At 38.2% G+C, this 22,689-nt stretch overlaps 1 protein-coding gene across 24 annotated transcripts in view; it reads left to right on the top strand.

The window, feature by feature from the left end:
• Window positions 1–22,689, top strand: part of SYNE1 (spectrin repeat containing nuclear envelope protein 1) — a 291,288-nt gene that overhangs the window by 231,998 nt on the left and 36,601 nt on the right. For all 24 annotated transcript variants that reach the window (XM_064413327.1, XM_064413326.1, XM_064413343.1 and 21 more), the window contains 16 exons: window positions 153–329; window positions 927–1,082; window positions 3,831–3,986; window positions 4,725–4,895; window positions 5,491–5,624; window positions 7,016–7,220; window positions 8,382–8,564; window positions 9,578–9,724; window positions 10,781–10,935; window positions 11,237–11,384; window positions 15,109–15,203; window positions 16,176–16,410; window positions 17,129–17,323; window positions 19,166–19,291; window positions 20,036–20,191; window positions 22,107–22,265. In XM_064413327.1, the coding sequence (XP_064269397.1) occupies window positions 153–329; window positions 927–1,082; window positions 3,831–3,986; window positions 4,725–4,895; window positions 5,491–5,624; window positions 7,016–7,220; window positions 8,382–8,564; window positions 9,578–9,724; window positions 10,781–10,935; window positions 11,237–11,384; window positions 15,109–15,203; window positions 16,176–16,410; window positions 17,129–17,323; window positions 19,166–19,291; window positions 20,036–20,191; window positions 22,107–22,265 (2,598 nt within the window). The remainder of the gene's footprint in view (window positions 1–152; window positions 330–926; window positions 1,083–3,830; window positions 3,987–4,724; window positions 4,896–5,490; window positions 5,625–7,015; window positions 7,221–8,381; window positions 8,565–9,577; window positions 9,725–10,780; window positions 10,936–11,236; window positions 11,385–15,108; window positions 15,204–16,175; window positions 16,411–17,128; window positions 17,324–19,165; window positions 19,292–20,035; window positions 20,192–22,106; window positions 22,266–22,689) is intronic.

The following is a 22,689-nucleotide window of genomic DNA, read 5'->3' as shown; positions in this document are numbered from 1 at the left end:
ATTCCTGGCCAATTGCTAAAAAACCCTTCTAGGTGAATTGTGATAAAGATGCAGCTGTTGAACATTTTTCCTTTGTTTTGCAGGAAGGTGAGAAATTGTGGTACTTATATGCTGCTTTGTTTATTCTGTTGTTTTTTGGTGTTTTACCCTAGGGTTTCAAGATAGATTTAAATTGCAAACAGTTGACCGTGGACTTTGTGAACCAATCAGTGCTACAAATCAGCAGCCAGGATGTTGAAAGTAAACGCAGTGACAAAACTGATTTTGCAGAACAGCTTGGAGCAATGAACAGACGTTGGCAGATCCTGCAAGGCCTGATAACAGAAAAGGTAAAGAAAAAACATAACTGCTCTGGCATGAACTTTCAAAATGCATAGAACAATAAGATTATAATGGTTGGAAGCCTCTGCAAGTCGTCAAGGTTAATCTCCTGCTCAAACAGAGCTAACTTTGCAGTTCGCTCAGAAGGGACTTGGTTATCTGAATCTTGAAAATTTCCCAGGGCAGATTCCACATACTCTTCTGTGTAGCTGATTCATGCTTAACCACTCTGGTGGGGGCCAAGTTTTTGTCTTGTTCCCAATAAGGATTTCCCGTGTTGCAACTTGTGACTGTTATATCTTCTCCTTTTATTGAATATCTCCCAGAACAGTCTGCCTCCACTTTCCCCATGCTTCCCTATAAGGAGTGGACAGCACAGAGAGATGGTTCCTTTGCCCTCTTTTCCCCAAGCTGAATGAAGCCAGGGTTATTATTAATTCTATTAAAAATACTAGATATATGCAAATTTGAATGTGTGTACTGTTTTTAAATTCTGAAAGCACTGAATTCCAAGAAGACACTACATTGGTCTTCAATTATTTATATAATTGACCCAACAGTAAAGATAATTGTGTAAGGAAGTATATATTCATTTTTCTTTGTAGATTCAGCTTTTGGAAAGCCTGCAGGAATCCTGGGCAGAATATGAAAATAATGTTCAGTGCCTAAAAACTTGGTTTGAAACCCAAGAGAAGAAACTGAAACAGCAACAAAAAATTGGAGACCAGGCTTCAGTGCAGAATGCTTTGAAAGACTGTCAGGTAATGTCTACTTATAAATAATAGTGTTCTCTTTCCAAGAGTTTGAAACCACACTTGATAAATCCATGTGAAATCTTCATATTGGTGAAGTCAGTTACTCAACGCTTCCTGACAGAGAGATTTTATTCCTAAGATGCCAGCAGTAAAAGAGGAGGAAGGAGCCATAATGTCTCAAAGTTGCTTAAGACCAACTGAAGTCATAATTATTTTTACACTGGACATTTGAAAGCATGCCAGGCATACTGAACAAGACTGTCAGGAATATGTTGTCACATCTGTTTAGCCAGTCTTGTGGGTTTTTCTGCCTTTTCACTATCTTTCCTCTACACCCCACTTTTCTCCATTCTTTTTCCATCTTATATGTTCCACCTGACTATTCAGAAAAAAATGCTAGAATCCAAGGAAGTTTTATGCTTTCATTCAGAAGGTTGGGAATTGTTTCTTGTTGTTGTTTTTTGGGGTTTTTTTTTCAAATCTATAACTATCCAGAAAAGAAAAGAGAGTCATGATTATGATGTGCAAAGGTGAGATGAGGCAAAGTGCAGCTATACATAATGCACATAAGTTCAAAACCACCACAGTTTGTCACATGGAATTCATACAAGGATGACACAGCAGTGTCATAGTTGTATAAGGTATCACAGGGTATCACAGTTGTCTCTGAACATCTTACTCAGAGCAGCACATATTTAAATAGTAAGAAGCTTACCTCTGAAGCTGTCAGGCCAGAGTTAAAGCTTACAGAGTTAAAGCTGACATGTATATAGGCAGAACAGATACTTTTGAATTTATAGACAAGACCTCCACACAGTATCAGCATCACATAACTTCTGTTCAAAATAATTTTGTCCTACCAGATACCATATAATAAATGTCATGCCAGATCAAATTAAAACTGTCAGGCCAACTGATTGCACAAATCTGAGTTTTCTCATCCCCATAAAAGAGATTGAGGAAGTGTGTTTATATTTATATGTCTGTCCTGCATGAATTTCATTAATGGGACAAATATAATCTAGCATTCATCTGTTCACAAAGAGGACAGCTGTAAGTTCAAATGAAATGTATAAAAGAATTTACTATTTATTCACCAGTATATGAAGCCCATCTTTGTTTCTGTAAAGGCAAATAGGGTGGTTAGGCCAGATATGTTAGAGGTCAAATTTTTTTGTGAAATTGCTGACCTGAGTTTTTTCAATCTGTCTGAAGTGCTTAGTTTTAATTCAGGTATCTTAATGGTTTCAGCACAATAAACCCATACAACTGAAGCAAGGGTGATTTAACATAGCCTAACATAATCAGCAGTCTGTGCTTGGCTGGAGTTCAAAGCTGAATCTGATTTATCACCTTTTTGGTTCCTGTTGGTCAGGGAAGTTAGCAAATACACTTGGGGAGTTAGTTATGAATGGCAAGACTTTGATCAGCAGAGAAACAAATTGTTTAAGAAGTAACTGTGTCAGACACTCCCAGATATCCGGTTGAACTAGTACAAAAGCTGGAGTTTATTTATTAACCAATGTTAGTTGCTGCTTAGTGTCATATATAATAAGTGAAGTTAAACATTTTTTCCTGTCAAAATAATGCATCTTTATTTAGTTATGAGTTATATATGATGAATAAAAAAGCCCTTTTTCAAGAGAACCAGAAATACTTGCTGGTCTTGGTCTTTGAAACTTTGCCTATTCTGAATTTTGGAACAACCTTGTATAAAGTTAAATTACTTTTCCAGTACAAAAGTCCACTTTTTGGAAAGTCAAATTTATTATGTTCAACTTTGAAGTGTTAGCGTTGTTGTCAGCTGGTTAAAAAAATGGTACATTACTCTGGCAGTGCTCCAGAACAAGGTCTTGACTAGATGTTTGAGGAAAGGTGAAATAATACAGGAGAATAAAGGCTGAGAATAAATAGTGCCACAAAAAAGCTCACACAAATACATATATAGACAAAAGTGTGTTGTATTTGTGCTGGGATAATTTTTGTTTACTCCAAAAATTTTCCCAGCTATCTACAATGTAAAGTCTCTTATGGCAATGGTTCTATTGTTGTGTTTTGGGATTCACAAGGAGTGAAATTTATTGAAAGACATGGAGTTTCAGGTTGACCAGAGTTCTCTTGTATTCTTTTCTTTCTCTGTTGATCTGTTTCTCTCAGTGAGGGGAGGTTTGCAGAAAATTACACAATAACCTGAGATCACATGGTGTAAACACAAGGTTGCTGTCACCTCACAGTCTGCTTTCTGTATCATACTGACAGGTGAACACAAATCTGTGCTGGCCTGAAACCTGAATTTAGGGGCAAGCCTTACTGCCCCTCTCTGCTCAGACTCAGTGTTTGTGCTGCCTGAAGCCCCAGAGCTTCCAGATGAGTCAGAGCTCTGCAGGACTTTCATCGATCTGCCTGCACCATGATATGAAATTTTATAGGTAGTTTCCCAGCTAGGAATGGCTATTTTTTAAAGAGTTTTCTATTCTTACAAGAGAGAAGAAAATTATACAGAAGTTTTATGTAGAGGACATGCTTCTATTTCAATCAACAACAAACTGTTAGACTTTAAAGGGAACATAAAATATTCAATTAAATTGCTGATGAGTTGTGAATGCCTTGAGAATAAAAAGTCAAAATATGCCAGCATATCTCCTATATTTTAAACTAAGGAGCTTATGGGCATCCTTTCTATATCAAGGTATTATTTAGCCAATTAAACAAGCAATACTTAGGTATCTTTTTCTTTTTTTTTTTTTTTGTTAGGAATTAGAAGAATCAATAAGAACAAAGGAAAAAGAAGTAGAAAATGTAGAACAGAGTGGTCTTTCTTTGGTACAGAACAAGAAAGAAGAAGTCGCTTCTGCTGTTATGAATACACTGCGAGAAATTAACCATTCCTGGGCCAATTTGGATCACATGGTAAAAGAATCCTTAAGGGGAAAATTACACCTCTAGGAATAAGGCATGGAGGAGAGGGAGAATTAACAGTTGCACTAGTGGATTTCTTCTGGGTTGTAGGGGAAGAGATTCTGAATCATGCCCCTCTTTCCATCTCTCTAGCCATCAATCCCCAAGTTTGTGTGCACACACCACATAAAATGGGTATAATATTTCTTGTTTCAACAATGCTTTTAGTCATTGTAAGTGAAGCTTTTTAGATGCTTCCTGATATTTAGTGTAAAGGTACCAAATTATCTTCAAATTATTTTCAGTTCCACAGGTCTCACAGAAAAAGGAAGAGATCAGCATTCATTTTCAGCATTCAAAGTTTGATTGACATCTGTCTGCCTTCTCAGAAGGAATGCAGTGTGTTAGTGCAAGCCTCTCGCCTGATTTCCATAGGCTGATTTCCCTGCCTTAGGGATATGTGTAGTCTCAAGAAATTTCCTTTGATCCTGCTTTGGACCAAAGTAAAATGAATTTTGACATCTTTACAAACGCTTCCATCCAAACTTTATAAAATGAAATAGAACTTTATGCTGTTCCCAGTGTAAGCCCAGCTGATGGCTGTAAAAAATCTTCATTACCCAATAGGTTTAGATTAGGCATTTAAGATAAGAAGCATGCAAGATCCAAAGGAAGAAAATAATTTAAACAAATCCAAAATAGCTTGAATGCTTTTAATTTACTTTTGTCTTTATGCCTCCCTCCTCCCAGGTTAGCCAGCTGAAGATATTGTTGCAATCCGTTCTTGATCAGTGGAGCATTTACAAAGTGGCTTATGAAGAACTGAACAGTTATCTGACAGAAGCCAGATACTCCTTGTCCCGTTTTTATCTTCTTACTGGTTCTCTAGAAGCTGTGAAAGTTCAAGTTGATAAACTTCAGGTGAAAAGAGTTAATTTTGTCTGAAATCGCATGGATGCAGATAACTGCAGGTTTTGACTTGTAAGAAGTAGAAGACATACTGGCCCATTAAAATCACATGACATTAAGAGAATACTTATAAACCAGCCACTGCATGTTTCCTTGTGCAGAAAAATTTATTTGGGATACTTGTTTTCTTTTTAGATTTTTGATGTTCTTTGTAATTTTGAGCCATACCATCAAATTGTTACAAGTTTTTAAATCATGCTAGTGGCCATAAAAACTAGAGTTTCTTGTGCTACTTCATCAGGCTTCAGAGCTACAGGTGTATGTTGAGATCACATTTTTAGGCCCCCACCAACCTTGCAGTAGATTGATCAAAGAAAATAATGTTCCAGGAGCTGAGACACTCACATGATCAAGTAATTTACCATTGTAAAACAAAAAAACGTATTAGAGCATGTTTATATTAAACAACTTATTTATATGAAACACATGAAATCAAGTTTTTGTTCATAATCTAATGCAATTGGTGCATACTATTTTGAAATGCTTCTACATTGTGGAGTTTTATTAACTCGTGGTTTTGTTTTGTTTCATTATTATTCTACTTTAGAGCCTACAAGATGAATTGGAAAAACAAGAGAATAGCTTACAGAAATTTGGTGCTGTGACCAATGAGTTGTTGAAAGAATGTCACCCACCAGTGACTGAAACACTTACCAACACTTTGAAAGAAGTGAATATGAGGTAGAAAATGTCTTTGTGTTAAACTTTAATTTCAGTAGCAAATCTGTATTTATCCATTATCCAGTTTTCCATTATCACTGTTTTTCTTATATGTTATTATTTTAAGTTCCTGGGGTCATTAGGGGTTTATTGGAACAGGCAGGATTATTCCTTTTGCCAAGGACTGAAGTAAAACTCTCATTTACTGGTCATAATAAAGGAAATACATTTTCCAATGAGCATTTGAGCATTAATGTCAGTAGTTTTACTTTGTGCTTGATTGCCAACCAAGGTTCATAAATACTATGCTGGAAAATAATACTGCACTTGAAATTTGAGAACTTTATCTGAAAACTTCATTTGCAGTGTTTCAATAGTTTTGCATCAGCTTCCTCAAATTTTAGGTTGCTATTTCTAGTTGTAGGAAAGGCATCATAGACAGGAAGCTCCTCACCAATACCTTGGCAAACAGCTTCCCCAGCTTTGAATTCAGGCAAGAACTAGTAAAAGGGTTTACTCAGATACAGGGAGGATCCAGAAGAAAAAAGATAGTTTGGTGGAAAGCTGGGATTTTTTTTGAAAGCGGAATCACACCAAATTCATTTTAATCTGTGTTCAGTCCTGTCCTAGAAACTGGAAGTGCGAGTAGGGATTATTAAGATACCATAGAATTTAACAGTTTCAGTGATGGCTGGCAGAAGTTTTGCTCCAAAACCTTTGCTTTTTATCATTTAATAATAATTGAGAAATACTGTGATTTTCTGTGGTAAGGAAACAATTAGGCAGTTTTTTAACTATGAGCACATTTGAGAAAGCATGTGTTCCTGGTTGCTATTAGAGAAAAAAATTCACTGGGAAATTATTACAGGAAAGAATTCGAAGGCAGATTAGATATTTAATTGGATAATAGAAATATAAAGATTTTTAATATGTTTGGGAGTATTTTACAAGCAAGTTACACAGAGCTTTATGACTAAATACTGTGTCAGAGTTTGGGAGAAAATGGCACAAGAAGAAATAGTGTCCTGTTTACAGCTGTTCTGGGCCTCTTAGACCTGTACAGAAATCTGCTATTGGCAATGCATGATTGGTCATGGATGCTTTCTGATGCTGTGGGTACTAAGTGGAAATAGCAGGAGGAGTGTGCTGCAGCTCTGACCACCAGCATTAATAAACAGCATCCAAGATGTAGCATGCATCACACACATTGTGACAGCTCAGAACAGCCTGGTTTGGTATGAAACAGAAATTCCTTGGTTTGGAATTTCCCCTGCTACCCAAATGTCTGGATCTTGATTATTACCAAATTTTTCAAAAGTCGTGAGACCGTGGGGAATAGCAGAGAGAAAGAGGGACATAGATTGTTATTGTGGATTCCCAGGCTTCGATCTCTCACGCAGTCTCATCCCCAGGTGGAACAACCTCCTGCAGGAGGTTGCAGAGCGGCTGCGTGCCAGCAGGGCTCTGCTCCAGCTGTGGCAGAGGTACAAGGACTGCCACCAGCAGTGCTCTTCCACGGTCCACCAGCGAGAAGAGCAGACCAATGAACTCCTGAAGACTGCAACCAGCAAAGACATCGCTGATGATGAAGTTACTTCTTGGATTCGGGATTGCAATGTATGTTCAGTCAAGCTTTGCAGCTTTTCTCAGCTCTGTGGGCTAAAAAAAATCTCAAGAGGCTCTCCATGGCTAAAATCTGTAGTTTGTGTTTTGGAATCTTGTATATTACATATTTCATTTTACTGATGCAGCCTAGGCATAGGAGACAGCTGTATGTTTGCTACCTAAATGTCATGAATGCCTCTAAATTTTGATCCCTCCATTAGTTGCTGTGATGTTGTTTCAGAAGCTTGTATCTAAAGTCTTCTGTCTGGAGAAGGTGGATAAATTGCATCATTTGATTCAGTCTTAAGGTCCTGCTTAACGAAGGTATTCACGCTTGGGAAAGTATCTCTACCAAGTCTTTGGAGTTCCTTATAATAGAAAGAAACTCAAAATCCTTCTACTATATTCCCACCAATCAAGACTGTTCACATTTTCAGAATGATAGAGATGTCTTTATTCTTCCTTATGGAAGGACACCATTCTCTCTGAAATGTTGAGATTCTTCCTTTTTTGAGATTGTATTTCAAGGCAGAAGAATTATTTATCTGCTCTGTGTGCTTACATTTTGGTTCTTTTGAGCTTAAGTTAATGTTAAGTGTCATTGACCAAAAAAATAAAATATGAATTGTCTCAATGTAAGCAAAACAATTGTAGTGAGAAAAAAATATTAAGTTAGTGTTTAGAAAATAAACATGTTCATGATCTTTTGGCACATTTTCTGCCGTGATCGGGCACCATGAAATTGTTTGGTTCAAATAATTTATTTCCTGGTGTCCCATTCTTTAACAATTATGTTAGATCGTTTAAAAAAGTTATTTTTTCAGCCTTCCTGGTAAATCATAGCAGGAAGAAAAGGGAGGCCTACACCTGAATCAATTCACTGAGAGGGTTGCCACTGCTTAGGACCATCATGTCAGTAAATTCAAAAGGTTTCTTTCAACAGTTATTGCCCCATCAACAACTCAGGCTTACTCAAAGGTAGTTGAGCGCTTTTTTCTGTTCCTTTCTGTACAGGTTCTTGACATATCTTTTTTTTATTCTTCAAGTCATACAGAATGTAACTGTAAGTTAAGAAAAGTTTCATATTGAAATGCAGTCGTAAATAAAAGTTTTCCTTACAGTGCCTGAGTACCAGCTTTAACTATCATGTCCTTATTCAATATGTTGCAACAGGATGTACTCACAGATTTGAAAACAGCACAGGAGTCTCTGGTTGTTCTTCAAGAACTGGGGGAGGAGCTGAAAAGCCAGGTGGAGGCTTCAGCAGCAGCAGCCATACAGTCTGATCATCTCTCTCTGAGCCAGAATCTGTCAACCCTGGAACAGGCTCTCCGCAAGCAGCAGGCTGCACTTCAGGTATGCAGACACTGTTTACAATCATCAAATGTGATCATCCTGTGGTTCCTGAAAACACATAAATCAGCTAAATCTGCCTGGGAAAAGAGGGTAGTGTTACCTGTTAGACAGCTTTTCCTAGACTTCCCTGGAAACCAAAGCTGAGAGTAGAAAATATGCTCGAGTCCAGCAAAGAGACCTTGTAAGAAGGTCCAAATTCTGGGATGAGGATAGCAACCCTCATGCAGGAAAACATCTGTCTGGAATGCCAAGGTGGGCATGTTTTCAGCACACAACAAATAGTGCTAACAGCTGCATCCACAGCTACTGCTCCCCTGAAGACAACCACTCTTCCCACCTATTTCTTCAACAGTAAAATAAACTAGAGATTCTGAATATTGTGTGGAACTGATTTTTTGCCATTACTATTAATGTCAGTGGTCAGACTGACACCTATAATTTGTGTCAAAGCCTGTTTAGTAGATGTTGCCAAATTGCTTGTGTCACCAGGGTCTAAAGAGGAAAAAAGGAGTGGAAGAATGTACTCCATAGGAAACAATTTGGATAAAAAAGCCACAAAGGTAGCAGCTTCTGTTTGAGAGAAAAGAGGGTTTACTCAAGAAATCTAGCAGTGTCTGGGATGTTTTTGTAGTATCACTGTACCGTGAGGAGACAAAACACAAAAAAAAAGGCTTTTAATTTCAAATTGTGATAAGAGTTACTAGTTCTCTCTGCTGGCAATAAATTAAACATAGGAGTTTCTTTCATAAAAGAAAGTTAGAAAATATTATCCATTTCAAGGTAAGGAGACATTTATGCACTTTGCTGAAATGTTCTCTTTGCTATGATCAAAAATCCTCTTCTAACCTAAAAAAATCCAACTCATTCCACAGTCTGCAAGCAAAGCAGCAGTTACAATTGCTCCTAGCCAATTCAACTGTTTGCAAATCTATAATGAGATAAACAGGAGTGTAATGTGAATGAGGAGGCTGTGAAGCCAAAGTTATTAAACTGTGGATCCTTTTGTATTCAAGGCTGGAGTCCTGGACTATCAAACCTTTGCCAAGAACCTGGAAGTCCTTGAAATTTGGATAACAGAAGCAGAAGAATCATTGAAAGAACAGGATCCCAGTCACTCATCTGATGTCTCAGCAATACAGTGTAGAATGGAGCAACTCAAGGTGACTAATATGGGAAGGAAGTGCTGGGGTTTTGCTTCTGTTGGCCCGGTTATTTGTTGTTGAAGGTATGCACAGATATTATATGTGCATTCTGTAGGTGGTAAAGGACTGTCACTCATGAAAAGTGTAAGACTGAGAAATTGAAGTTTGATGGCAGTCAAGGAATGATTGTCACATTGTCCCTGAGTAAAGATGAAAAGGGCAGTCAGACTGTTCAGAATAATATTATCAGATCAAAATGGGCATGGAAACTAACAGGTTTTGAGTATTTCCTTCATCTTTTTTTCTCTCAACTTTTTTTGAATTTATTCAGTTTGTGTCTCACTGGTATCTCCTTTATATGTGAAGTACTTTATACATTTGGGTAACTTGATATACTGAAGAAACATTCATAGTGTGGACTGTTTGATCTCCATTTAAGGTCTTGCACACTTTTCTTCTTGTGGATCTTCTTTTTGTCCTCTCCTTTTTTCAGAGGCCATAACAAGAAGTTGCTGAACTTTGCCATCTAGGCTGTTTTTGTCATTGTAATCTTCCATTTTTTTTCTATCAAGATTAACTAAAGACAGAATTCCATTTTGTACATGCTGAAAAGCAGAGCATTTTCCTTGAGGAGTGAATTGAGTATTTCTGTACAGCAAAACAAAAACCTAAAAATAAAAAGTGGAATAATTTCACTGGGAATTTACGAGCCTACAATTCAGGCTAAGAAACAAGGAAAAAAGTCACTTACTTTGACAGTATAACTGTACAGCTTTGAACACCAGCCTGCTTCTTCAGCTCTGAGCTGTAAATCATCAGTTCAGCAAAACACTTCAGTGAAATTTGAGTATACTTCTCTGCACACTTTTAAACATGGACACAAGTCTTCTCCTGGTCTGGAACCAGAAGATGAATACTGGAAATGCATTTTTTTTTCCTTGGCATAGAGATTGCTTACCACTTGGTGGCAACCAAGGCCGTTCTAAATTTAACTAAGTGCTAGTTCATAATTTTCAAGTCAATAATAATATAATTCCTGAACTTCCCAGTTATCACTTTTGTTGTTGGTTGCAGAGTCAAATGCTGAAGTTCAGCAGCATGGCCCCTGATTTGGACCGTCTCAATGAACTGGGTTACAGGCTTCCTCTGAATGACAAGGAAATCAAAAGGATGCAGAACCTGAACAGACATTGGTCTTTGATCTCATCTCAGACTACAGAGAGATTCAGGTGGGGATAAATAATGATTGTTCTACAGTTTTTAATAAGTTAGAAAGTATACCTTTTGCAGAATATAGAAATGTTTCAGGTATTTGATTGACCAAAGTTCCTTTTCTTTGGTGTACTTGTAAATAAAGAGCAAAGCCATTGAGCTGAAATGCTCATTTTGCCATGAATTAACAGGATTTGAAACGAGTAGGACTGCTACTTTTCTAAGTATTGGGTAAATAAATTAAATGAGGCAGCTGCGTGGGAAAGGTGTTACCCTGACTTGGAATTACCTGAATCCATCTCTCTTTCTTTTTTTCAGTAAGTTGCAGTCTTTCTTGCTGCAGCAGCAGACTTTCTTGGAGAAATGTGGGACTTGGATGGATTTATTAGTTCAGACTGAGCAGAAGTTGGCAGTAGAGGTTTCAGGAAACTACCAAAGGCTTTTGGAGCAACAGAGGGAGCACGAGGCAAGTAGTCATGTATATTTATACATCGCTAATACACATACTATTTATACACAGGAGGAATGCACATTCTTTTATTGAATGATAGAATAGCATGCCTTGAATTGTATTTGTGTGCACCGTATGAGGAAAACTTAAAACCAGAAGCATGCAAATATGTAATATGTCAATAATAGCCAGTGGAGGAGGACTTGAGTGTGTGTGTAATGCATCATTGTGCCTGTGAGTGCGTGTCCCTGCGTTTAGTCTACTTCAGATTCGTTTGTACCAAGGAAACCAAAGATCCTTTAAAAACCTAACAATTCTCATGTTCTTTGGCTCTTTGCCTTCACTCATAACTAGAGAAAATCTCTATTCTGATATTGTTTATTTTTTACTAAGTTACCAATGCATATAGCATTTGAAAAGCATGTTAAAGGAAGATCTTTCTGGCATGTACTGAGTTATACAATTCACCATGGAGCCTCCATTTGATAACATTTCCTTGGAGAGCAAACTGATTTGGTCTTTGCTGCTACAGTCATTTGTTTGTAACAAATCAGGAGCTAGCACAGCTTTTGCTGCAGGGAAAAAATGATTCAGAGTTTTTACTAGATTCAGAGTTTATGATTCTTCTGTGAAGTCAAGTGGTGCACATTTTTTCTCTACCCATATTGTTACTGCCAAGATTCCTGTTAAAGATCAAGTAAAAGAAGTCAATTTTCATACCAGAGCTCCCATGTGGCCCCAGTAGTTTCAGTTCCCACAACTTTTTCAGCTGACCTTCCCCTAGACTCAGGCTGGATTACAGGAAGAGTTATGTCCTTCCCCCTCTCCTGCCTTATATCTCATAGCATAATGTTTGAATGGGTGTCTGATAGGAAAAAGTAATTCACAACCATTTTTAGCATATGTTTGCCTTAACATCTAACTGCCTTTGCTTTCACAAATGTCATCCATTTCATTTCCTTTCATTGCTGCCAGCATTAACTGGACAGTCTCTGTAAGTTTAAACATCTCAGGTCTTTGAGATTTGAATTTCCAGAAATCATTTCTAAGTGGATAATTTCCTACTTTTGTTGTGTCCAGTCATAGCTATAATTATTTGAAGGGAGTCAGGGCAATCTTCTAGCATTCGTTTGTTTTAAAATCTCAGCTTAATTCTTTCCTGAAACTTTGATCTGCGCAGATGAACATTACTTGGGCATTCTATTTAAGCCCTTTTTTCGCAACTGTAAAGTCATCTCAGAATTAAGATGATTAATATCTGTTTTTTCTAAATACTGCAGTTCATCCTTAAAAAAGTGACCTCCTTTTAATTTTTTTTTAACCTTATTTTTGGGATTTTTTATAATCAAAATGTATTCATTACCAAATGTCCTTTTCAGTGCTTCTTGATAGTCACTAAGAGTTTTCTTCCCACTACTTTTGGCTGAAAGGGTCAAATCTCAACTTCTTGTGATGCATTTTCACATTGTTTTTCTTCATATTTTTAAAAATAATGAGAAAATAGTTTGTTTCCACCTGAATTTCCTACAATAGATATTGAAATGCTTCCAGCTCTATTATTGCCTTTCCAGTGACTCATATCTTTTGCTGGTTTTTACCCAAAGAAGACCCCAACCACCTCAGTGGCCTTACTTAGAAATATCTTCCTGGTGGAGTTCACAAGGTGGAGGTGAAAGCTTTTTCAGACATCATGTGCTAGCACTGGCATCTGCATCAGTCTGCCAGGATGATCTCGTAATCACTGCTGCATGGTTCTCCAGTACATGGGACAGTGCTTGGGACTCCCCTGCACTGGGAGTGCACTGAGACAAGCACTTGAGAAAGTGCTGGCAGGGGAGGGGGAAGGAAGTTCCTTGCCAACTCAGTTACCAAATTTTTCCCCAGTGTGCAGGTGTTGTGCATTTCAACAATTACCCTCCTTTCCTTGTTTGAACTCCTGTTTCTGTGACTCATGGTGATCTTCATATGATAATAAATTTGGGTAAAAAGAGGTCCCAGGTAACAGAGTATCCCTCTTATGTACAGAGTGTAAATATGGAAAGGACTGAAATATCTCTACTTTTGTGTAGGGCTTGAGTACATCCACTCTAAGCAGAGTTCTCATACTTGATAAGTTTTTATTTCACTGTCCTAAAGTATTAAAGTATTAAAATTTTCCCTTTTGAAGGAATTGGTTTTGCTGGTTTTTAGTTTTGTTTTGTTTTCAGATTTTTGGGGCTATGGAGGGAGGGGAGGGTGGGAAAGGTTCGGGTTTTTGGGTGAGGGACTTATTTAACCAATTGCAGTAGTTGCGTTCTGTTTAGTCTTGATCTGTCAACAATGCTGGTAGATGCTGATACCTCCTGTGCTTTGTGTCCCCTAACTTGACAAAAATAGACATGACAGAAAGTAAAACTTTTGCCTTTTTGCTCAGCTTTCTGAAATTCTCAGTGCCACACTATCAGGGCTTCATTCATGAGATAATAATAGCGTTCAGTTTCCCTCTGATTCAGGTTCAATGATAAGTGCCAAGGCATTCAAAGAACAGTCTCAAATATTTCTGTAAAGAAATCAGACAACACTGTTTTCTTCTATGAGAAAATGTATGACCTGAGTAGCACCTCAGAGTTAACTCAGTGATTCAGAGAGGCAAAATCTCATTTTGAAAAATTACTACATCATCCAGAAGACCTAAACTACATGAAGTGTGCTTGAGGGATTTAAATGCGCAGGTGCCAGTGGGTGTTCTGCTGGCAGGTGCAGATGCAGGGATTGGTACAATCACAATTTGAGCTGGTGGGATGCCATATAAGAGTAGGGGAGAGTAGTGGCTCTTTGTTCAGGCAAGGGTGAACTTCTATCAACTGCAAATACCATCACTAACTAAAGGAAAAAAAACCCTCAAGCTTCATACCAATATACTTTTTCTTTGAAACTCTCTGTAAACCTTTTGAACATAGAGTTGATCCAGTGATGCCTGAGTGTATCTTCATTAACATAAAAATATTCCTGAAGAATCCTACATAGAGACATGGTCCATTACTAAATAAAAAGATGTTTTAAAAATAAATTTAAGTAGCAAATGAATTTGCGATATGTTTGCTTAAGTACTAATTAGGAAATTTTTTGTCTTAAGTAACATTTAAGTAATAAGAGTGTTTTAAAAGTACTGTGAGGTTTATTATGCTGTTATTATTTGTGGTGAAAATTGGAAAATAAATATGAAAACTTGGAAGAAGTGGAAAACTAATTTCTAGCTCCTACACATAGATGTCTATTTCTTTTAAGGCTCTATTGGCAATGTAAAAGTGTATTAAAAGTTTATATAACACTATCACACATGGTCTGTATAACAAAGCAAAAGAGTATAAAATTCTTAAACATGTCAAAAAATAAAAAACTTTCTGTCCAAACAAAAAATACCCTATCTGGATTTTGTTGTAGATTGTAATGCAAATCACACAGCTGTACTCAGAAACATAAAACCTATCACCTGTTGCTATAATTTTGCTTTATAATATTGGTCCTGAGGAACTCAAAATGATTACTAGAAGCAGCAAATAACTCTAAAATGAGAGTTTTCAATATATTTATATTAATGACAAAACAAAAATGACAAAATATATTTATATCATGACAAAACTCCCATTGAATTAATCTGAAATGAGAATAAATACATGAAAATTCATTTTTATCAGTGCATACAGACAGAATTAAAAAGTGAGATCTTGTTTTAACCTCCTTGTCTCCTGTACAACAGCTATTCCAGGCAGAGATGTTCAGCCGCCAGCAGATTTTGCATTCAATTATCTCTGATGGGCAGCACCTCCTAGAACAAGGACAGGTGGATGACAGGTAGACATTGCTGTATTGTTGCTGCTGCTGCTGCTTATGTGAAGTTATACTTAGACTAGTGGGAGGCTTCCAAACAGAGAAGGTAGCAGATGGCAGTGTTCAGATCATGCTCTTCTGAAGTGGAAGTTACTATTGCTGTGGTTAAGCTGTTCATTAGCCAGATCTTAAGGCATCGTTCTTTAAAATGCTATGGGCATGTGAATGCGTTTGGGAATTCAACAACCTTCTGAGGCTGCTTCTCTGACAAAGATTTGTCTTGGAATATCAAGTGTGTTGCATATATATCTATTCTGATGTATTTTCAAATTGTCACTTTCACCAAAGGAGCCTGCAGTGACACTACATTTGATTTACGCCACCTGGGGATTTGCCTCCACCAGGAGGATTCCCTGCTGCCATTTAAGAACTCCTGCAGCCTTAATGTGATTGAATAGGGACTCACTGTTGCCTAGGATTTAATTTTAAATGCTTGTGATCAAATGAATGAAAATCAGTGGAACACCAGTGGCTTCACACTTGTGCATATGCACTGACTTTGCTAAGGTTATCATAGTACAAAGATGAACTGTTTTTTGGAATGTGAGAATTTTATTAATACTGCCTGCTCTGAACTCAGTAGTAAATCTGGGTGTGAATTGTGAAATCTCCATGATTTACTATGAATTTGACTAGTCCAAACTGGCAAAACCTATGGGTTTTCTTTGTGTATTTCTGGGAAGAAGTAGAAGAGTTTTGTGCATTAAGGGTTTGAGGTTTTTAAGGTGTCAATAATTGGATCCCCTTTAATTCTCCTAGTACATGAAGTGTGAAGTTATCCTCAGTCAGCCTTCACAAGATTTCAGTGCTTTTCTCTTAGTATTTTGTAATTGGCTGACAGACACCTTCCTTTTCACTTCAATGTGTTTCATTAAGCAAACATATCCAAGTATGAAGATTACTGTGTCTTTTTTATTATTTATGTATTTATAATAGGGATGAATTTAATCTGAACCTGACTCTTCTGAGTAATCAGTGGCAAGGCGTAATTCGCCGAGCCCAGCAGATGAGGGGGATCATTGACAGCCGGATTCACCAGTGGCAGCGCTACAGGGAGATGGCGGAGAAGCTGCGCAAGTGGCTGCTGGAGATGTCCTGTCAGCCGGTGACCGAGCTGGGCACTGCTCCTCTCCCACTGCAGCAAGCAAGAGTGCTGCTGGATGAAGTGCAGGTATGTGCAGTGTGGTTGAAGAAAAAGGAAAAAATCCCTGCCTTTTTTATGGTCTTCACCATTTGAAATGTCTTTAAAATGTCTTAGATTCAGCCTGTCTGCTCTGCCAGTTCTTTTCTGGAACTGGTATAACATCAGAAGTGTGACAGGATCAAAGGTGGAGTTCGTAAAGAGCGTGAAAGAGTGCTTACTGAGCCCTCGCTCTCCAGCTGCACTTGCTTCTGTTTTTGCTTTCAGCCAAACAGTTCAGTTTTACACTGAAACATGTCTTAAAAATATAGTGATGACCTGCTTGCGGAATGTATACTAGATAACAAGGATTCCTTGAGTGTCCATCTTTATGAGAGGTTAACACTATCTAGTAAGCAGCTTGGTGTCTTCAAGCTTCTTAGTTGGAAGATAGATATAATAATAATAACCCTTATAAGCGTAAGAGGCTCTAGAGGAAGTCTTTCTCTTTAAGAGCAGTTGAGGTACTGACATTAATGGGGAGAAAGAAGTCTTTCATGTCTTCATCTCCTTGGATAAATTTTCTAAAGGTTTGCTGCAGTAAATGACTGTGAAAATGTTAGGGTAAAGTGTTTGGGCCATAGCTCATGCATAAGACAGGATATGCAACCGACTAAAATATGGGCTTGGGAGTGAATTACTGAATTGTAACTAAGTGCTAATTGTAATTAAAAGAACAAAGCTGACAGAAAACTATTAATATTTTCAGCTCAAAGAGAAAGTTCTCTTAAGGCAGCAAGGAAGTTACATCCTCACTGTGGAGGCTGGGAAGCAACTGCTGCTCTCTGCTGACAGTGGAGCTGAGGCAGTCCTGCAGGCAGAGCTTACTGAAATCCAGGAGCGCTGGAAGATAGTTAGCACTCAGCTGGAGCAACAGAAGAAACAGCTTACTTTGCTGCTAAAAGTAAGTGTGCAATTCCTTCTGTACTTCTTCAGCAGGTTTGTGATTTTTCACTGTGAGCCCTGGTGGAGGAAAGCTCTCTCAGTGGACAAGCACAAATACAGGAACTGCATTTACAGTACATGAACTAACAATTTCCCGTCACCACCTCTGAAACTGGAAGTGGTAATACTTCATAATAGGCTTGCATGTCAGTGGATATATTGTAATTGATATTTCCAGAATACTGCCAGTAAAGTATATCCATACCACTCCTATTTTCAAAATAGAGCAAAAATTTATTTTATTTTGCACAAATTTTGTTCCATTTTTGCACATATTTGTATTGTGTTTGAGTGACGTTTTTCTAGGTGGAAGCTGCAGGGATGACTTTTGTGAGCTGCCAGAAGCTTCCCCTGAGTCTGAGGGAGCCAGTGCCAGCTGGGTCCAAGATGGACCCACTTCTGGCCAAGGCTGAGTGCAACAGTGATGGTGTGTGTGTGGGATGTAGTGTCTCTGGGATAGCGCATTTAAGAAGATTGGGAAAAAAAATATTGTGCAGGAGTAATTACATCCAGGGAGAGGAGCAAGACAGTGTGACAGCAGCGACTTTGCAGACACCAAGGTCAGTGAAGGAGGGATAGAAAGTGCTCCAGGAGCCAGAGCAGAGATCACCCTGCAGCTCATGGTAGAGACATGGAACTCTACAGTGGAACAGAAATCCACCTGCAGCCCATGGAAGTCTAAAGGGAAGCTGACATGCACCTGTAGCCCATGGAAGACCCACACCAGAGCAGGTGGATGCCCAAAGGAATCTGTGACCCCATGGAAAGCCCACACTGGGGCTCTTTTGCTGGCTCTGACTCTGTACCAGACTGTTGTTGGAGCCTGTCCCTAAGGGATTGCAGCAAATCCATGGAAGGGACTCTGTCCGGGGTAGTTTGTGAAAAACTGCAGCCCACAGGAAGAGCTCATGGGACAGTTTATGGGGGATTCTCTCCCATGGGAGGGACTCCATGCTGCAGCAGGTGAAGAGTGTTAAGAACATCACAGGCTATTTTCACTCAAGCTCATATTCTTTGATATGTCTAATTCTTCATCAAGATGATCATGAAATACTGACATGGACTGGGAAAAAAAAGGAAGGAAATACAAAGGCAGTGGTAGAAGGAGAATATTTTGAAACAGAAGACTTAGTTTGATAAAAAACAAGTTTCAATTCAGATTCTGTGTTTTCCAGTTTCACATAGCTGGTATTCTTTGGGGGCTGACTGGCTTATTAGGGATCTTTTTGTCTTAATATAAGGCTTTAACAAGCAGGTGAGGCAGGTAAAACCATACTGCTACTTTATAGGGTTTGTTTGCATTGAACACATTAACAATTTTGTAAAGTATACAAACACTAAAGCAGGGTGTAGCTGCTAGAATCCTGATTTAAAGAAGATACTAATACTGAAGATGCTGATTTAAAGATGCTACTTAAATCTGTACTGAATTTGCAGTTTCCCCAACCACTTTTTTTTTTTTCACAGAGATTAATGCACCTGAATGAAGCTCTTGTAAAAGTAATGGTGTGTTTAATACAGGCATTCAAGAAAGGAAGTGAAAAATTTATTTTGTCAGGGAGAGCCTGCTGAAAGGATGGAGTTGGATCTAGACAAAATTTCAATAACAGAAGACCTTGTGTATTTCTACTAGCAGAGACCTACACACAAAAAATTCTACACGTTTCTACACATGACTCAAATTCTGAGACTTTTCGTATTATTTAAAGGGAGTTTTCAGGGCATGTTATTTTTAGGCAAATCAACTGACATAAATATAACACAGATCAGAACTGAAGTCTAATAAACATTCTGTTTTCAGGACTGGGAAAAATGCGAAAAGGGCATAGGAGACTCCCTGGAGAAGCTAAGATCATTCAAGAAAAAGCTTTCTCAGCCATTGCCAGATCACCATGATGAATTGCATGCAGAGCAGATTCGTTGCAAGGTAAAGCACTTCTCTGTTGATTGTTGTCTCATCTCTGTTTGCCTTTGTGCATAGCCTCTTCTGTTGTTAACTGGGTTCATATTACTGACGATGCAAACCAGTCAGCCATCCCTGTGACAAGAAATGGTCCATGTAACATATGGACACCATAATTCCAGAGTGATCTCACCATAATGCAAATCCTTCAGGGTAAATATAGATCTGATCAAAGTGATACCAGAACAGGGTCTGAAAAATACTGTAGAAGGACTTTATGTTAGTGTGTTTTTATTACAGAAATTATAAACTCATATTTAAACTCATGGTATCTAAACTTCTGGTTGAGTGATTTTGTTTGAGGTGAAGTGATTATGGGGGATTTTAGACAATACTTCTAGGTTATATTATTTGCATTTTGGATGTGGATTACAAACTTGAAATTATTTTCAATACAGAGAAGTCCAAACCAGTACTTGAACTTCCCAGATACCTTGGAACTTCCTGAGAGTTGAGTAGTATCTTAGTTTGCAACTTCTTGTTACAAGGTTGATGTTTCATTCTCTGCTGGGGAGTTAATACCATCATAACTCTGAAAATATTGCTACATTTTTTCTTTGAGATGGGGCTGAAACAGTCTGCTTGACACAGTGGGTCTGTTCAGTTTGACTGAAATTATTGGGTAACACTGCTTGTCTGTTTCCTGAACATAGTCAAGTTTTTATTTGTTAGCAAACTGGTCCTTTTTCCTTGTGTTTTCCTTTTAAGGAGTTAGAGAATGCTGTTGAAGGTTGGACAGATGACCTTGCAAACCTCTCCCTGCTGAAGGAGACGCTGTCTGTGCATATCAGCGCAGACGATATCTCAGTCCTGAGTGAGCGAATAGAGCTCCTGCACAGGCAGTGGGAAGAGCTGTGCCACCAGGCAAGTACAGCACTTGGGAGCAATATGCAGGCTACAAAAGTGTTAGGAGAAAGATTAAACCCAAGTGGCAGCTTTTAGAAAAAATTCATGTAGACACACCTATATTCAAAAGTGAATTCTTTCTGAGTCAGGGGAAACATCCATTGAAATATTCCTTTTGTTACTGCTAGTGCTTCTAGATCTCTTGACTTTGTAATGTCTGTGAGGTCATATTTAAACAGCCTTGAAAAATCAACCAAAGGTTCACACTGTGACCTGTGGGACTTGGCACAGCTGGCTGGGAAAAAACACAGAAATAATATAGTTACACTTTGTTTTGGTGGAAGACCTGCGCTCAGAAAGGTTGTCCTCTCCCCACTCAGCATTGCCCTATTGTAACTTCAGTTCTGCTGATACCTTCTCCTACTTCAGGCCTCAGGGTCTGCATTTCTTTTAGTCTGAGGATGACTTGCTTGCTTGCAAAATGGAGCTACGGAGTATTGTTTAACTTTTTCAGGTGCATCATGCTATTAGTGTGCTTTTGGCCTCTGATTTGCACTCCAGATAGTGGAGTCTTCCTTAACCAGCTTTTCAGATGATCCTAGTGTCATTTCTGTGGTTCAGTAAAGATTGCAGTCCAGATATGCTGGGGCTAACTTGAAATAGTTACCTTATGTAAAGTACCTGTGAAGGTTTCAAAAACACCCCCAAAGTAGGAAAAATGCTTCACAGTTATGAGCACAGAACTTGTTATGAGTTAGTTGCATTTGAATGAGCAAGTGTAGATACATCTAAATTATGATTCAGTCACTGCTCGTATGTTTATGGTAAAAGAAGGAGCCAAGTAAAGAAGTTTTATCTTAGTTTTGAGTATGCTGAGTGTTTCAGGATGTAACCTAGTGCAACCCTTTGTTCTGCTGCTTATTTCCGGAAAGCTGTCATCAAGTTTAGAACCACAAAAAGGAAATGCAGGATCACGTGTATGCCCCTGTTCAAACTAACACAGTTAAAAAGCATGTCACTTTAATTTGTGAAAGAGCTTCATCTTTTCAGCTGAAATTACGATACAAAGTCAGAAATAACCCAGGTTGCAGTGGGGAGGAAGTAAGTAGTTGTACCAATATCTGAAGCTGGAGAGATGATTTTGCTGCATAGCTTGTTCTGCTGTTTTGATTTCAGTGTCCACCTTGGTCTGCCGCTGCAGATGGTACCACAGTTGCAGCTATTTCTTAAATGCAGAAATGTTTTCCTTCCTTCTGTGTTAACTGCAGCATTTGCTTTTTTTCTTTCCTGTCAGAGCACGCCTCAGTGCTTTGGAATCTCTCAAGGTGTCATGTCTGTACACAGGAAGTAGTCATCTATGATATTAGTGTATTGAGACTCAAGTAAAAAATTACTTTTGCAAAATACAGGGTATCTTGGATTTAGCTTTCTATTCATGTACTCATGCACAAATGGCACAGACTTTTGGACTTTGGGCTGTACTATATTTGTATCTTTTTTTATTTTCGTGCTTTGGTGAAGCATTTTTCTTTTTAATTTAATCACTGAGACTAAAAATAAACTAATATATTTTATAAAATTTTATAAGTGAGCAAGAATTGTAAGAAAATACAGTTTTTATCTTCTAATGAAAACTTCAGGGTAGAGATGTTATGAAACAAGATATTGACAGACTACTGAGCTTAACGCTTGGGTGCCTGTCTCTGTGCATCGGATGTAGCTAACAGGAAATCTGAGATCAGCGCTTACCCCTGAACTGACAGGCAGTCACAGAAATTTTTGCTGTACAACTCCAGTTTGTTTCAATGGCAAGTACGTGGCTGCAACACTTTTTCAAGGCTAGAGGAATTCACATTGAGGCACCAAGCGTTTTAAGTATGTCTTAAATGCATTTGCTATTTTGGTTTCATTTACTCTTTGCAAATGGTTTCAGGTCTCCTTGCGTCGACAACAAGTTAGTGAGAGACTGAATGAGTGGGCTGTCTTTAGTGAGAAGAACAAGGAGCTTTGTGAATGGCTGACGCAAATGGAAAGTAAGGTGTCTCAAAATGGTGACATCCTCATAGAAGAAATGATTGAGAAACTTAAAAAGGTATAGTGTACACTTATATACTCTTCTTTAACTGTTTAGTTGTTTGTGAATTAGCTGAAATTAAGGTTTTACCTTACCCTGATGTGTTCTGGTGTTTGTGCTCTCTCACTATGCAGCATTTTCCTTTTATCTTTCCTAATTATCTTTCTTGAGATAGGACCTCCCAGAACACCAGAAAATGAAGTGAATGCAAGGTCAGAGGCATCTGAATGCTTCACTAAGTGTCCAATCAGAATTGCCTGTAATGAGTTAAACTATAGCTTATTTGTAGAAGGCATTGTGTTTTGCGTTGTGTTGGGTAGGTTTTTTCATTCTTCTGGTAGTTGTTTTTGTTTATCCATCAAATATATAGGAGGCTTGTCACTCCACTGTACCAATCAACTGAAAAAACTACATTCACTTGTGGTTTTGCACCATTCCTTTT

This window comes from Passer domesticus, chromosome 3 (genome assembly GCF_036417665.1).
Source record: "Passer domesticus isolate bPasDom1 chromosome 3, bPasDom1.hap1, whole genome shotgun sequence".
Lineage (NCBI taxonomy): Eukaryota > Metazoa > Chordata > Aves > Passeriformes > Passeridae > Passer > Passer domesticus.
This window is presented reverse-complemented; position numbering and strand designations above follow the sequence as displayed.